The 12,170-nt window shown below is 54.5% G+C and overlaps 1 protein-coding gene across 2 annotated transcripts in view; it reads right to left on the bottom strand.

Annotated features, from left to right (window-relative positions):
• Positions 1 to 784: 784 nt before the first annotated feature.
• The window catches only part of Adap1 (ArfGAP with dual PH domains 1), a 51,871-nt gene continuing 40,485 nt past the window's right edge, over positions 785 to 12,170 (bottom strand). For both annotated transcript variants that reach the window (NM_133567.2, XM_017598251.3), the window contains 7 exon segments: positions 785 to 1,965; positions 2,181 to 2,409; positions 2,584 to 2,655; positions 3,189 to 3,251; positions 3,464 to 3,547; positions 7,282 to 7,428; positions 8,460 to 8,572. In NM_133567.2, the coding sequence (NP_598251.1) occupies positions 1,937 to 1,965; positions 2,181 to 2,409; positions 2,584 to 2,655; positions 3,189 to 3,251; positions 3,464 to 3,547; positions 7,282 to 7,428; positions 8,460 to 8,572 (737 nt within the window). In that variant the 3' untranslated portion in view covers positions 785 to 1,936.

The raw sequence follows: 12,170 nt of genomic DNA, 5'->3' as shown, positions 1-12,170 counted from the left end.
GTCCAGGCTGGACCTGACAAGCTGGAGAGGAAGCACACCCTGTGCTGTCTGTCTGTACCATTTCCCTCTGCATCCACACTACTGTGTCTGCCAGAGTGGCCAGTGTCAGTGTCAGCAGTGTCCAAATTAACTGCTCAGGATTAGCAATGAACCATTTTAATTGAAGTCACCTCCACCGTGGTGTATGTACTGGCCTCAGGGAGCAGGAGAGGTGATTTTGATGCATGGGGAGCTCAGTGAAGGGGTGACATAGAAATAGGGATGCCACAATGAGGGAAGGTATAGTTCCCTAGACCAGAGCTGCCTGTGTTCAGCTGTGATGCTTGCTTCAAAATCATGAATTGGAGCCCATTGTCACTGATGTATTTTGAAATAGAACAAAATTCAAGTTTTGTGTATGTATAAAGTTGGCCAGGATTAACCCTAGCTGAGGACAGACGAAAGCTAGCATTTGTGTAGGAACATGAGACACGTGTGGGATCCTACACACACACACACAAACACAAACACACACAAACACATAACCTCTACCATATATCCATAGTGCCCCTTACACACAGAATGCTTCTCACATACCCCACAGTTCTCCTTACACACACACACACACACACAGCGTGGTGGCTAGGGACTATGGGACACAGGTTGCAGAGTCAGGCCAGCTCTGTCAGGCCTGCCGTGGAAGTGACATGGTTCTTCTCATGTCCCTTACTGCCCAAAGGGAGGCTGCCATAGCAAAGGGGTTACCAGCCCCCTCCTCCCACTTAAGCCACAAACACACAGAAGGGACAACGCCAGAGCCACACTTTATTCCAGGCGACATGACACAGGGCAGCAGAAGCCCAACTAAGGACCCCTCCCCCCAGGTCCCTAGGGCTTAGCTTTGAGGAGGGACCAGGTCATTCACAGATGGGTCCCCCATCAATGCTCCCCAGCTGTCCAGCGGCCAGGACCTGCCCTTTGGGGATCCCATAGAAGGGAGCCCATCTGTTGGGGTGGCCAGAGGGCAGTGGGGGAAATAAATACAGGTAGCTTTAACTACTGGCCTGCCAGCAGCAATCAGGGCTGGGGGGCAGCCATTCCTGCCAATGACCACTTCTTGGCTTGGGCTTTCATTCATCAAGGGCTCAAAGACTGTAAGGGCAGGGCCAGAGGGCATGGGTTACAAAGCGGGGACAGCACCGAGCTGGGCACTGACGCCCAAAAGCAGATGGGATGGGGCGCTCCCTGGCTCCCAAGGAAACCGCTCCTGGGCTCCATGCACAGCACCCTGCAGGCTAGGCTCCCTCCTGGTTGCTCCAGCCAGCTGTCCCAAGGGGCCTGGGGGTGGGGGGGTGGGGCAAACAGGTGGGTGCAGGGCCTATGCACACAGTTCTCTTGGAAAAATACCTGACCCCCAATGCTCCAGCTGGGTCAGCCCTAGGGGAAGGAGAGCTGACCCCTGACCCTTGATCCCTGACTGACACACAGCAGGTGCTCAATAAATACTTGTTGAAGTGGGGAGAGGAGTGGGGAGGCATGCGGCACATCCCAGAGTGAGTCCCCAGCAGCCAGGCCAGCCCGCTGCCACAGCTGTTCATGGCTGTCCATGGCTGTCCACAGCAGCCCAGCACCAAGTCCTGTCCTGAGGCCAAGATCCCCTCAGGCCAGAAGAGTTAGTAGGGTCCTGCTCAAGTTGGGAGGCAGGGCTTCCTCCAGCAGCAGGAAAATGGGTGGGTCGGCTGGGCGTGGCTGGGAGCGTCATGACAGGGCCAGGGTCAAGTGAGGCCCAGAACCAAGTCTGCCTTCAACTTTAATGAGGTTCTGAAAAACTGTCTATCTGATGGGCTTGCCTGAGCCCCACCTGGCCATGCCTGGGCCACACCGAGGAACAGAGGCTCTCCTGCTGTCCAGCGCCGCCACACGAGTGCAGAATCCTGGGGCCTCCGGGCTCTCTTCCTTAGGGTTTATGCTTGAAGTGGGCTTCCACTAAAAATGGGAATTTTCTAACCTTGGGAGCTGCCAGCTCACTCAGCCGCCGCCCCCCCCCCCCCCACAGCCTGTATCTCCCCTCCCTCCACAGCGTGTCCAGGGGCCCTGGCAGGAGTCTGTCTGCCAGGGTGCTAACACAGAGCTGCACCATACTAGGGGCCTTCACCGGTGACCCCACCGCCGCCCTCCTGCCCCACACCTGCACCTCTCACCTGCGTACTCCTGAGGCAGCATGGGCCTGTCCACCACCTTCTGGAAGGCTGCTATCCACTCCCTCTGGTCTGACTCTGTCTCACACGTGAACAGGAATTTTCGGTCAGGGGTGACAATGGTGATGCCATGGGGCCAGTGGTGACTCTGGGTTGACGGTGGGAGGCCCTCCAGGACCGTGTAACCACTTTCCTTGCTGCCAATGAAGACTTCCCCTCGGGCAAAGGCATCCTGTGGGCAAGAAGAGGCTGGGGCATGAGGAGGGGACCTCCTCACCCTTGACTGTCCTCTCTGCTTCTTCTCTGAGCCCTACCAGGTAAGGCCCTAGTATCCAAGACCTTGAGGAATCCCAGCCCTATTCCCTGAAACAGGCCAGTCAGGGGACTATAGCCAGACCTTCCTTACCAGAGGGTCTTTGAAGTACATGAGCCTCCGGTCGTCCATGGTGAACCAGCGCTTCCGAAAGCCTTCTGTCTGCTATGGGTCAGAAAGGATAGTGAGCAGTCAGCAGCCCCAAGGTAAACCTCTGCCCCAGGAGACCACCACTCAACACCCAGTGGGCAAGGGCTCACAGGGCACCACTCTGGCCAACCCGTGCATGAGGAACCCTGGCCATGCCTGAGATTCAGGTTAAAATCCACCACTTCCACATTGCAGAGCAAACGTGAAGGTCCCCGCTTTAGAGGGGCCGGAGGGCTGGAGGCTCAGGCTGACCCAAGCAACCAGGTCACTCTCCTAGATCCTGGGTTCTCATCCCGGCACCAGAGCACAGACGAGGCCTCAAGAACCACCCTGAAGCTTAAGGCCATAGGACAAAGTGGGCAGTCCCAGGACACTTTGAGATGCATCTGGGAAAGGGCTGGCACTCTATCAGTGCCCAGTGAGTCCAGTGACCTAGTGACCCTCAACCCCTCAGCCAGCCACCCAGCCTAACCGCAAGCCACCCCGAGACAGGCAAAAGCAAGATGGCTGACCTTGAACAAGCCTAGAAGCACATTGCTCTCACCTACCTTGGGCCCTGTCTTCTCCATGTAGCCTTCCTTCAGGTAGTTCCTAGAGAGCTTGGGCACCAGCTGGGACAGAACAGATGGTGGTGAGGCCCACCCTGTGTCATTCCCGGGACTGCACACAGCATGGCACAGCTGGGTTCCAACCCCAGAAAGGAGTCAACCCTGCCGCCTTTCTAGCGAGTCTATTGATGCCCTTTTTCAGTCCTGTGACCCACCCCGGATGGCTACCTCCCCACTCCCCTACCCAGCAGGGCGACTTGGGGACATCCACTCACATCTGCGTCACTGGCTCCTGGGAAAGCCACCTGCAGGTAGTGGAAGCGGGCTGCTCGCAGCGCATTGAACCAGTCCACGATCTCCTGAGGGCCGAAGGTGCAGTGAGTGATGGCTCCTGAGCCTCGGTCTCCTCCACAGATCCCCTCACCTGGGCTGGCACTCTGAGCAGCCTCACTGCAGGATGGGATGGACCCCCACCGCCTACTCCCTCATTGTGCCAAGATGGGGCAGTCTGGTGACCAGGATCGGGCTGAGGCAGGGGACTGAGTGGGCTTGACATCTGAGCTCTGCGCATCACAGCTCTCTCTCTCTGCACACATCTAGGGTCTCTCAGTGCTGGCAGGGGTCCACAGTGGCCTGGAGCTATGACTAGGGTCCCTCCTTGCTGCCTCGCCACGGGGACCCCCATCTGCCTCACTCAGAACCTGTCCATTTTTGTCTTCCCGGCACTTCTGGTAAAATCCACATCACTGCCAACACCTGAATGCCAACACCCAGCATTTGTCGCCAGCCTCTCTTCCCTGGGCATGGCCTATTTGGGCTTCTCCTCTGCAGCCTAGGACACTACCGCTGCCGCACATGTTCCCACTCACAACTGGTCCTACCCACTTCCTCTTTGGTCCCATCCCTCCACCTGCAGAAGAAGTTGGTTGAACCTCTCCATCCTAGTCTCCCCTCTCTCTTGCCCTCCCTGAGTTGTGGGACAGACCTGAAGCCTCCTGTGGCTGATCCCCTTCATGCTGTTTGCAATGGCTCACGCTTACCCCAGCATCAACCCTTACAAACCCTTGGCTCTGAGAATGCAGCTTTCTCCCTACGGGTGACCCAGGGCACTAGGAACTTAGCCTTGAGCCTATCCATTGTTCCCACCTACCCTACCAAGCCCCAGGTTCCTCCCACCGCTCTCCCATCCCAGTTCAGATTGGGTTCTGGGCTAGGATGTTGGTTGAGTCGGTAAGACATGTACTTTGCAAATGTGAGGTATAGAACATATACCCCAGAGCCTGGTGTGGGGGCATGAGTTTGTAATCGCAGCACTGGGGAGGGGGAGACAGGAGGATCCCCTGGGACTTGATACCCAGCCAACTTAGTTTAACCACTTAAATCCAGGCCAGTGGGAAACCTCGTGTCTAAAAAAAAAAAAAATGAAAATTAAAAAAAGTAGAACTAGGCAGATGGCTCGGAAGGTAAGGCGCTGTCTGCAAAAGCATTTAGAACTGAATCTGAATCCCTGGAACCCATGTAAAGCCAGCTGCAGTAGAAACAGACATCTGTAGTCCCAGTGCAAGGGCCTCCCACTGCATGCAGTGTAATCCCACTGGCATGCGCAGTGGTGAGAGACAAAGAGACCCCCATCTCAAATGGGATAGAAGGTGAGGACCGATACCCAAGGTTGTCCCCTGACACCCACATGCAGCAAGTGGCATGTGTGTGCCTGCACTTACACACGCTGTACACATACACACACACAAGGCTGTGAGACCTGGGACTTGACACTCTCCACAGTATTCTAGAACCTGTACCCGGGTGGGATCCCACTTCCTCCTGCCCCAGGGCCTTTGCACACTCCCTGTGCTCTCCGGAACATTATCTTCCCCATCACGTGCCCCCTAGTGGTTTCTATCCCACTGATGTCTGTGCCCTCCCCCAGAGTGCTCAAGGGTGAAGCATGTCACCCTTGTGGCCCACCACAGCTGTTCTTGGAGAGCAGAAGGCATGCTGGGATCCCCACTGTGGAAGAGCTTAGTGTCTTAGAAACAGGAGGTCTCTCATGTCCTCCTAAAAAACACGAAGCTGGGTGTTGGGGATTTAGCTCAGTGGTAGAGCACTTGCCTAGCAAGCGCAAGGCCCTGGGTTCGGTCCCCAGCTCCGAAAAAAAGAAAAAAGAAAAAAAAAAAACAAAACACGAAGTTGGAGGCCTGGGGTGAAATGATTCCTCTCACACCCTGAGCCAGATCTTTCTGGAAACAGCTAACATCGCTTGAGACACCCTCTTCCCCGTTAGACAGCTTCTTCCTGTGTATCCCTGGCTGGCCACTAGGGTGCCCTATAAACTCATAGAGATCTGCCTGCCTCTGCTTCCCCAGCCCTGAAGAGCTAGAATCAAAAACAAGTGCCACTATGTCCCGCCCATGCTTGAGAGATGTTTATTAAAAACCCAAATTCAGGGGACTGGGGAGATGGTTCAGCGGTTAAGAGCACTGACTGCTCTTCCAGAGGTCCTGAGTTCAATTCCCAGCAACCACATGGTGGCTCACAACCATCTGTAATGAGATCTGATGCCCTCTTCTGGTTTGTCTGAAGACAGCTACAGTGTGCTCATAAAAAAAAAAAAAAAATCCAAATCCACAAGACACAGAGAACAGCCATGGGCTGAAAGCTAGCTAGTAGATGAGCTGGCATGAGTGGGTAGGAGCCCTGGGAGAGCAACATGCCAGCTGCACATGAGATGAAATGTATATGTGCCCAACTGGGCCCGTCTAGGTCCCTCGGGGCCTGCAGGTGGCTTCTCTATAATCCCCAGGGCAAGCAGGCTGAGAGCCTGGGTTCCACTAAGAGAACCTTCCTCAACGAGTTAAGTGGTGAGTGATTCAGAAAGACCCCCAGCATGAAGCTTGGGCCACCACCACACAAATGCATGCACGACTGCAAATCCGTGTACCCACACACATGAAAAAAACAAAACAAACACACACACACACACACACACACACACACACACACACACACACACACACACATGTGCCACAAAGGCATGCCAAAAAACTCCAAAGGAATGAAAAAGAAGCGCAAAGGAAGATAAATGAGTTAGAGAAATCTCAGCATAACATCTGCAGGCCAAAGCTTCCAGAAAGAAGAGAGGGAAGAAGTCATTAAGGAAAATAGCCACGGGCCTTGTGGACGGGAGTCACTAGATGAGAAAGCAGAGGTCCAAGCTGGGAAAAGTGCAGTGAGCAAGAGGTCAAATTCCAGGGGGGGGGGGGAGAGGAGGGTAGGAGAAAAAGAGGGGGAGGGAGAAAGGGAGAGAGGAAGAGAGGGAGAGAGAGGGAGAGAGAGAGAGAGAGAGAGAGAGGGAGAGGGAGGGAGAGAGAGAGAGAGAGAGAGAGAGAGAGAGAGAGAGAGAGAGAGAGACGTGTGGGGGGAGTCTCAGACCATTCACCTCCCAGGCACGTCTTCTCAGAAAGCTACTGCAGGGTGTGTTACACAGCAGAAAGCAGCGTAGACTGGATTAAGGCAGGGAAGGAAGAGGTGAGGCCCAAAACAGCCCATCCATGTCCCTAGATGTCCAGACAGTCCTGGAGCTGGGGTGGACACTGGCCCTACAGGCAAACATGTCTGTTTATCCTGAGACCGTGTACTGGATAGAGAGGCTTGGATCCCACTAGTGTCTTATGTAGTCACAGGACACAGACCCTGAACACAACGTGAGTCAAGACATCCTGAGGGCACAGGGGAACAGGAGTGTGGGAGACCATTAAACTTCCCATCAAATGGTGCCCAAACCAGACATGTGGCAACTTCCCAAGGGATCAGCCCAAACTCCAGCTTCCCTGGCCTTTTAGCAACACACACGCCAACACACACACACACACACACACACACACACACACACACACACACACACACTGAAAGTATATAGGCTCTAGTGTTTGCCTGGGCTATCCTTCTGCCCATACAGAGATAGCTGCAGCACAGAGGACTGAATTAGTGCCCCTCCATGGGGTGGACTGCCTCGCCCTCCCCACCAACAGTGGTGCCTACCAAGACCCCCAGGATCCTAGCTACTGTTCACCGTTCCCAGCCCAGCCCAGGTCACCTTGCCATCCTCATGGTAGATAAAGATGTTGCGAGTGCTGTTGTCCTTCAAGTAGGTGACCTGCAGGCCATGGGGGTGGCCGATCTTGGCTGGCTGGAAGGTGGCATTCAGGTGCTCAATCTTCATGACAGCCTTAGGCTCCTTAGCCTGTGAAGGAAGGCTAGTGGGAATCCCGGACAGCACCAGGCTCCAAACAAGGAGGCTAGCAGTACACCTGCTGTGCGAGCTGTGCAGCCTCAGGCAAGTTACTTAACCTTTCTAACCACCCCAGATTCCTGGTCCGTAGTTGAAAGGTAAATTTCTACTTCCTTGGGTGATGGAGACTAAACGACACTTGGTATCTGGGTAAAAACTTCCCCTGATCTGCAACCCTTCGTGTTCTTAGTCCTGTCCTGACGCAATTCTTGCTTGCCTGTGCGTCTGGAGCTTGTGATCCAGGACTGCTCACCAAGACCCCCCGCAATCCTAGCTACGGTTTACTGTTGCCAGACCAGTCCGTCAAGGTCACCTGCAGGCAAGGCAGGTCTCTCAGTGGTCCTGGCCAGCTCCAGGGAACTGGGTGACTAGCGCCATCCCTGTCCCTCAGCCAGATATTAAATCAGAGCAAGTCTCCGGGCATGTCTTTTATCGTCCCCCTCCCCAAAAGATGGCCCCTTCTAGATGTTAAGGGACCCAGAGAAAGGGCCACTATGCACTTGGCTGTGTGGCCCTACGGCGATCGCTAAATATCTCTGAGACAGTACCCCACACATAAAGTAGGTGAGGAAGCGGCCATCTTGGCCAACAGCACCACAGAGCTGGACACACCTTCCATCCCTCTATCCAGCTAGCCCCACAGCAAGGCTGCAGCCATCCACCTCCAGGTGGGTCCCACCCTGAAACTGTTACACAGCTGACCCAGTCTGTCTTGGGAGCATACGATAGGGGGAGCCTCAGGCTTCCCAGGACCCACCCAGGCTCCAGGAAGGAACAGGGGTCAGTTAGTGCGTGAACGCATACACTGATGGTATTTCCCCAGAGGGATCCACCATGAGGGGTGCTCCCTGGGAAGGCTAACGGGGCAGCACTGAAAGAAGGCAGTCACGCTCCAGTAGAAGGGCTAGTCCCCAGCCCTGCAGACCCCGCGGAGGCCAGGACCCAACATGGAAGGGTCACCCTTCGCACCATGCCAGACTCACGTCATTTTTGTTGAAGTATTTCAGAGCACCCTCTCGTTCTGTCAGCACAAACTTCCGACTTAAGAACTGTCCGTTGTCCCGGCCACGCTTCCAGAGAAGGCCCTCACGGTATCCTGGGGAAGAGAGAAACAGTCAAGGATGCTCCACCTAGCTGACCCTGTCCTTGTCCCTGTCCCAAGTACCCTCCACTGTACTTCTGTACAGATGTGTGTAAACACATCTGAGGGCTACAGGTCTGCCTCTCTGCACTGCCATTGACCTGTGACTCGCTGCCCAGAGAGGTCTTGATCCTCCCACCAGACCCCAAGCTCTGGAGCCCAGGCCACCTTTGCCCCAGATCCTCCTGCCTGGACAAGCCACCGATGAAGCAGGACCTGGGGACATAGTTGGGGACAATGGATTTAGGGATGAGATTGGGGACAATGGATTTGAGGTGGCCCAGGGCTGCCAGACAAGTCTAATGTCACAGAAAGAAAGAAGTTCTCAGGCATGAGAAGGGACAGAAACAGATTGAATTACCAGCCCCATGATGCCAGGGACCAAAAGGACTCTCCCAGAGCCCTAGGCTCATGATGCTAGGGTTGGCTAGCTTTGGGGACCCTGGTACAGTTTTGCCTCAGTTCTGATACTTCACTGTTGGCCAAACCAGGCACTTTTGCCAAGTGGTGGGGCTTGCCTTTAATCCCAGCACTCGAGAAGCAGAGAGGCAGGTGGATCTTTGAATTCGAGGCTGCTCTGGTCTACAGAGTGAGTTTCAGCACAGCCAGGGCTACAGACAGAAACCCCGTCTCAAAACAAACAAACAAACAACAAATCAAGCAAGCAAACAAACAAAAGCATGGGGCGCTCTCAAAAGATCCAGACTGTCTGCCGCCAGCTTTGTTGTGTCTGGTCAGACCCATGCATCTACAAGGAGCTGATGTGGTTGCACTCTTTTTGGCCCACTGCCCTGCCCCCCTTCATGGGATACCCCTTAGTGATGCAGTGACATTTTCTAACGAGTTGCTGATGGATGCCTCTGTTGCTTGAAGTTTCTGGCTATTTTAAGATTTCCCCCACAAGTGGACATGTACTTGGTGGTCATTTTTTCCCTCTTGGATGGGCACAATACAGGGCCATGGGCTTTACTAGCCCCCTCTTTGCTGGGTGTCAGAGTGGCTTTCGTTGGCAAAAGGAGTCCTGGGAAACCTTGGCTGTCAGCAGTGTGCTCGAGGGTAGGAGTGCAGTCCCCGTATCGAGATCACACGTAAGCCAGACCCTTACAGCTGGGCCAGCTCACACCAACTCCTCCCCTCTCCTCCCCAGGATATCTTCCTCGGCTGTCTGCTGCCAGGCAGCCCTGTCCCCATCACCAAACACAAGGGGCTATTTTCTATGCTCTCTGAGACATGTGGCCATAAAAAGTCAGCAGCCTGGCGTCAGGAAAGGGGCAGCTGGCGCCCATGGGACTATCAGTCTCAAGGCATGCCAGAAAAGGCCCGTTCCCTCCCCCGACTTCTCAAGGGGCAGGAGGCTATGGAGTGGCCAGTGTGCCTCGTGTCTCTCCCTTGTTATAGCCTCAGCAGACAAACTTTCTGTACTTGGACACCAAGTCACCAAGACAAGCCATCAGCCCAGTTAGTTAACGGACTCATTAAACACCTAGATGGGCAGTAAGTCAGCTTGGCCTGCTTTCAACTTCAGGGACCAAATTCTCTGGGTCTGAATAGTCCAGCATGGACCCAGAAGTGGGGTGGCAAGGGGAGGCAAGATTGCAGCAGCTTCCCGAAGGTATGGCTTGGAACCAAGGAGCCAGCGGGAGCACACTTCTCGCTTGCTGTTCCGATAGTTGCCAGCAGAGGGCAGCAGCACATAGGGAGCCGCCGTTTCCAAGCTGGGCAGGACTGAACTCTGCTGCCCCCTGCGGCTCCTACAGAGCATCAGGCTTAGGGCCCTGAGGAAGAAATGGGCCCTCTGCTATGGGACCAACCAGCAATCTGACAAGCCACCACTGTGCCTATATTTTAGACCCCACGATGGCAGCACAAGGGATGTTTCTGTAAGGACGCATCTCCCCGGCCTGACCCTGCCAGAGTTCAGGCCTCTCTCAGAGCTCTGCTTCCATTTTGGTACCATGGGAATCTAGCCAAGGGCTGACAGGTATTGAACCTTTGCATGCAATCCAGACTGAAGGTTTCTTTCTGGTGTTTTGAGTTAAAAGAGGGGAGCTGGCTCTCACTGTGTAGCCCAGGCTGACCTTGAACTCACCGTGATCCTCCTGCCTCAGCCTCTGGAGTGCTGGGGTGACAGGCTGTACCACACCTGACCTGGGGACTTTTCTCTTGATCCTCACAAATGAGAAAGAGCCTGATGTCGCTCAGCTGTGAGACATTTACGCAGTCATGGTGTCCTGTGCTGGGTACATGGCCCTGACACCCACAGGATGAGCTCCAGGCAGCAAGGCAGGGAGGAGAGAGGCAGCTGGGCCCTGGGGTGTACCACAGTGTACATCTCCAGCAGGGCTGGGCTGCGGGGTGGGGGAGAGCACTGCAGTATCTCACACAGTTTCATAACCTGCAAACTTCAAGAACTGCATTCCAACCAGAATATGCAAAGTGCATGTAAATTGTGTGGGATCTACGTACACGGTGCTTTTGTTTTTAATTCAGGGCAATGAGCACGTGGTCTCGCTATGAGTGTGACAGGAAACTTGCCAAGGTGTGAGCCAAGTAGGTGTTTCATACCCAGGACTGCTGTGGGACCCTCCTGAATGGGGCAGGAGACCCCCATGATCTTATCCAGACCGGGTCAACCACACCCAGCCTCTGGCTGCAAGGTTCTGTCTGCTTCTGTTGGCAACTATGCCTAGTGAACTGGAACTCCAGTTCTTGACATCTGGCGTCCTCTTCTGGCCTCCGTGGACACTGCACTCACATGTTGCACAGACATACACACAGGCAAAACATGCCCAAGAGGTTCAGACTCTGTGAGTGTTCCTGGGGCTCAGCCTCTCCCTGCCCACTGCTCTGGCCACTTGGGCTCTGTCCTGAAGCTCCCTGTGTCCCTTCTGCATCTGTAAGAGAGGTCGAGGGCAGGCTTCAGTGTGCACAGCTTATATTCTGAATTGCCAGCCTGTTGCCACCTTTCAGCTCCAGCTAGGACAGAGGAGTCATATGGATGACTGGGACTGAGATCAAAGCTTTTGAGCCTTATGCACCTGCAGGGCCTCCTTGGCATGTTTGGCCCATGCTCTGCCTGCTCCCCGGAAGCCTTGCTTTTCATCTTTAGGAACCTAGGATCCCCGGAGCAGGCGGGCAGCGGGTGACCACCATCCATTCAGTCCTTCTTGCTACTTCCCGGCATGGCTCTGGGAACAGATCCATTCACCCTTTGTGTCTCTTTGGGAGGTCTTTTCTCTCTGATCAGCCACACCAGGAAGACTTCCTGAATCCAGTGATGGATGGATGGACCTCTGCACTGGTTTTGTTGGCACTTCCTGACCTGAGATGGGGTCAGGCAGGCCCTCCTTCAGGAGAATGCCCGAAACCTTAGCCCTGGTGCAAACTGACACCTCTCAGGGACTGGTTTCTTTGGGACTCCATATCATGTGTCTTCAGTATGCGATGCTCTAGCTTGAAGACTCCTTGGTTCTGGTCATACACAGGAACCCTTCAGTACGAGTGTCCCACATCCCTTCCTGTTTACTTCTTTGACTGCTAATAACCAGCAGAA

The sequence above is a fragment of the Rattus norvegicus genome, chromosome 12 (genome assembly GCF_036323735.1).
Source record: "Rattus norvegicus strain BN/NHsdMcwi chromosome 12, GRCr8, whole genome shotgun sequence".
In the NCBI taxonomy this organism is placed as follows: domain Eukaryota; kingdom Metazoa; phylum Chordata; class Mammalia; order Rodentia; family Muridae; genus Rattus; species Rattus norvegicus.
The sequence above is the reverse complement of the archived record's forward strand: the minus strand, read 5'-3'. Positions and strand labels throughout refer to the sequence as shown.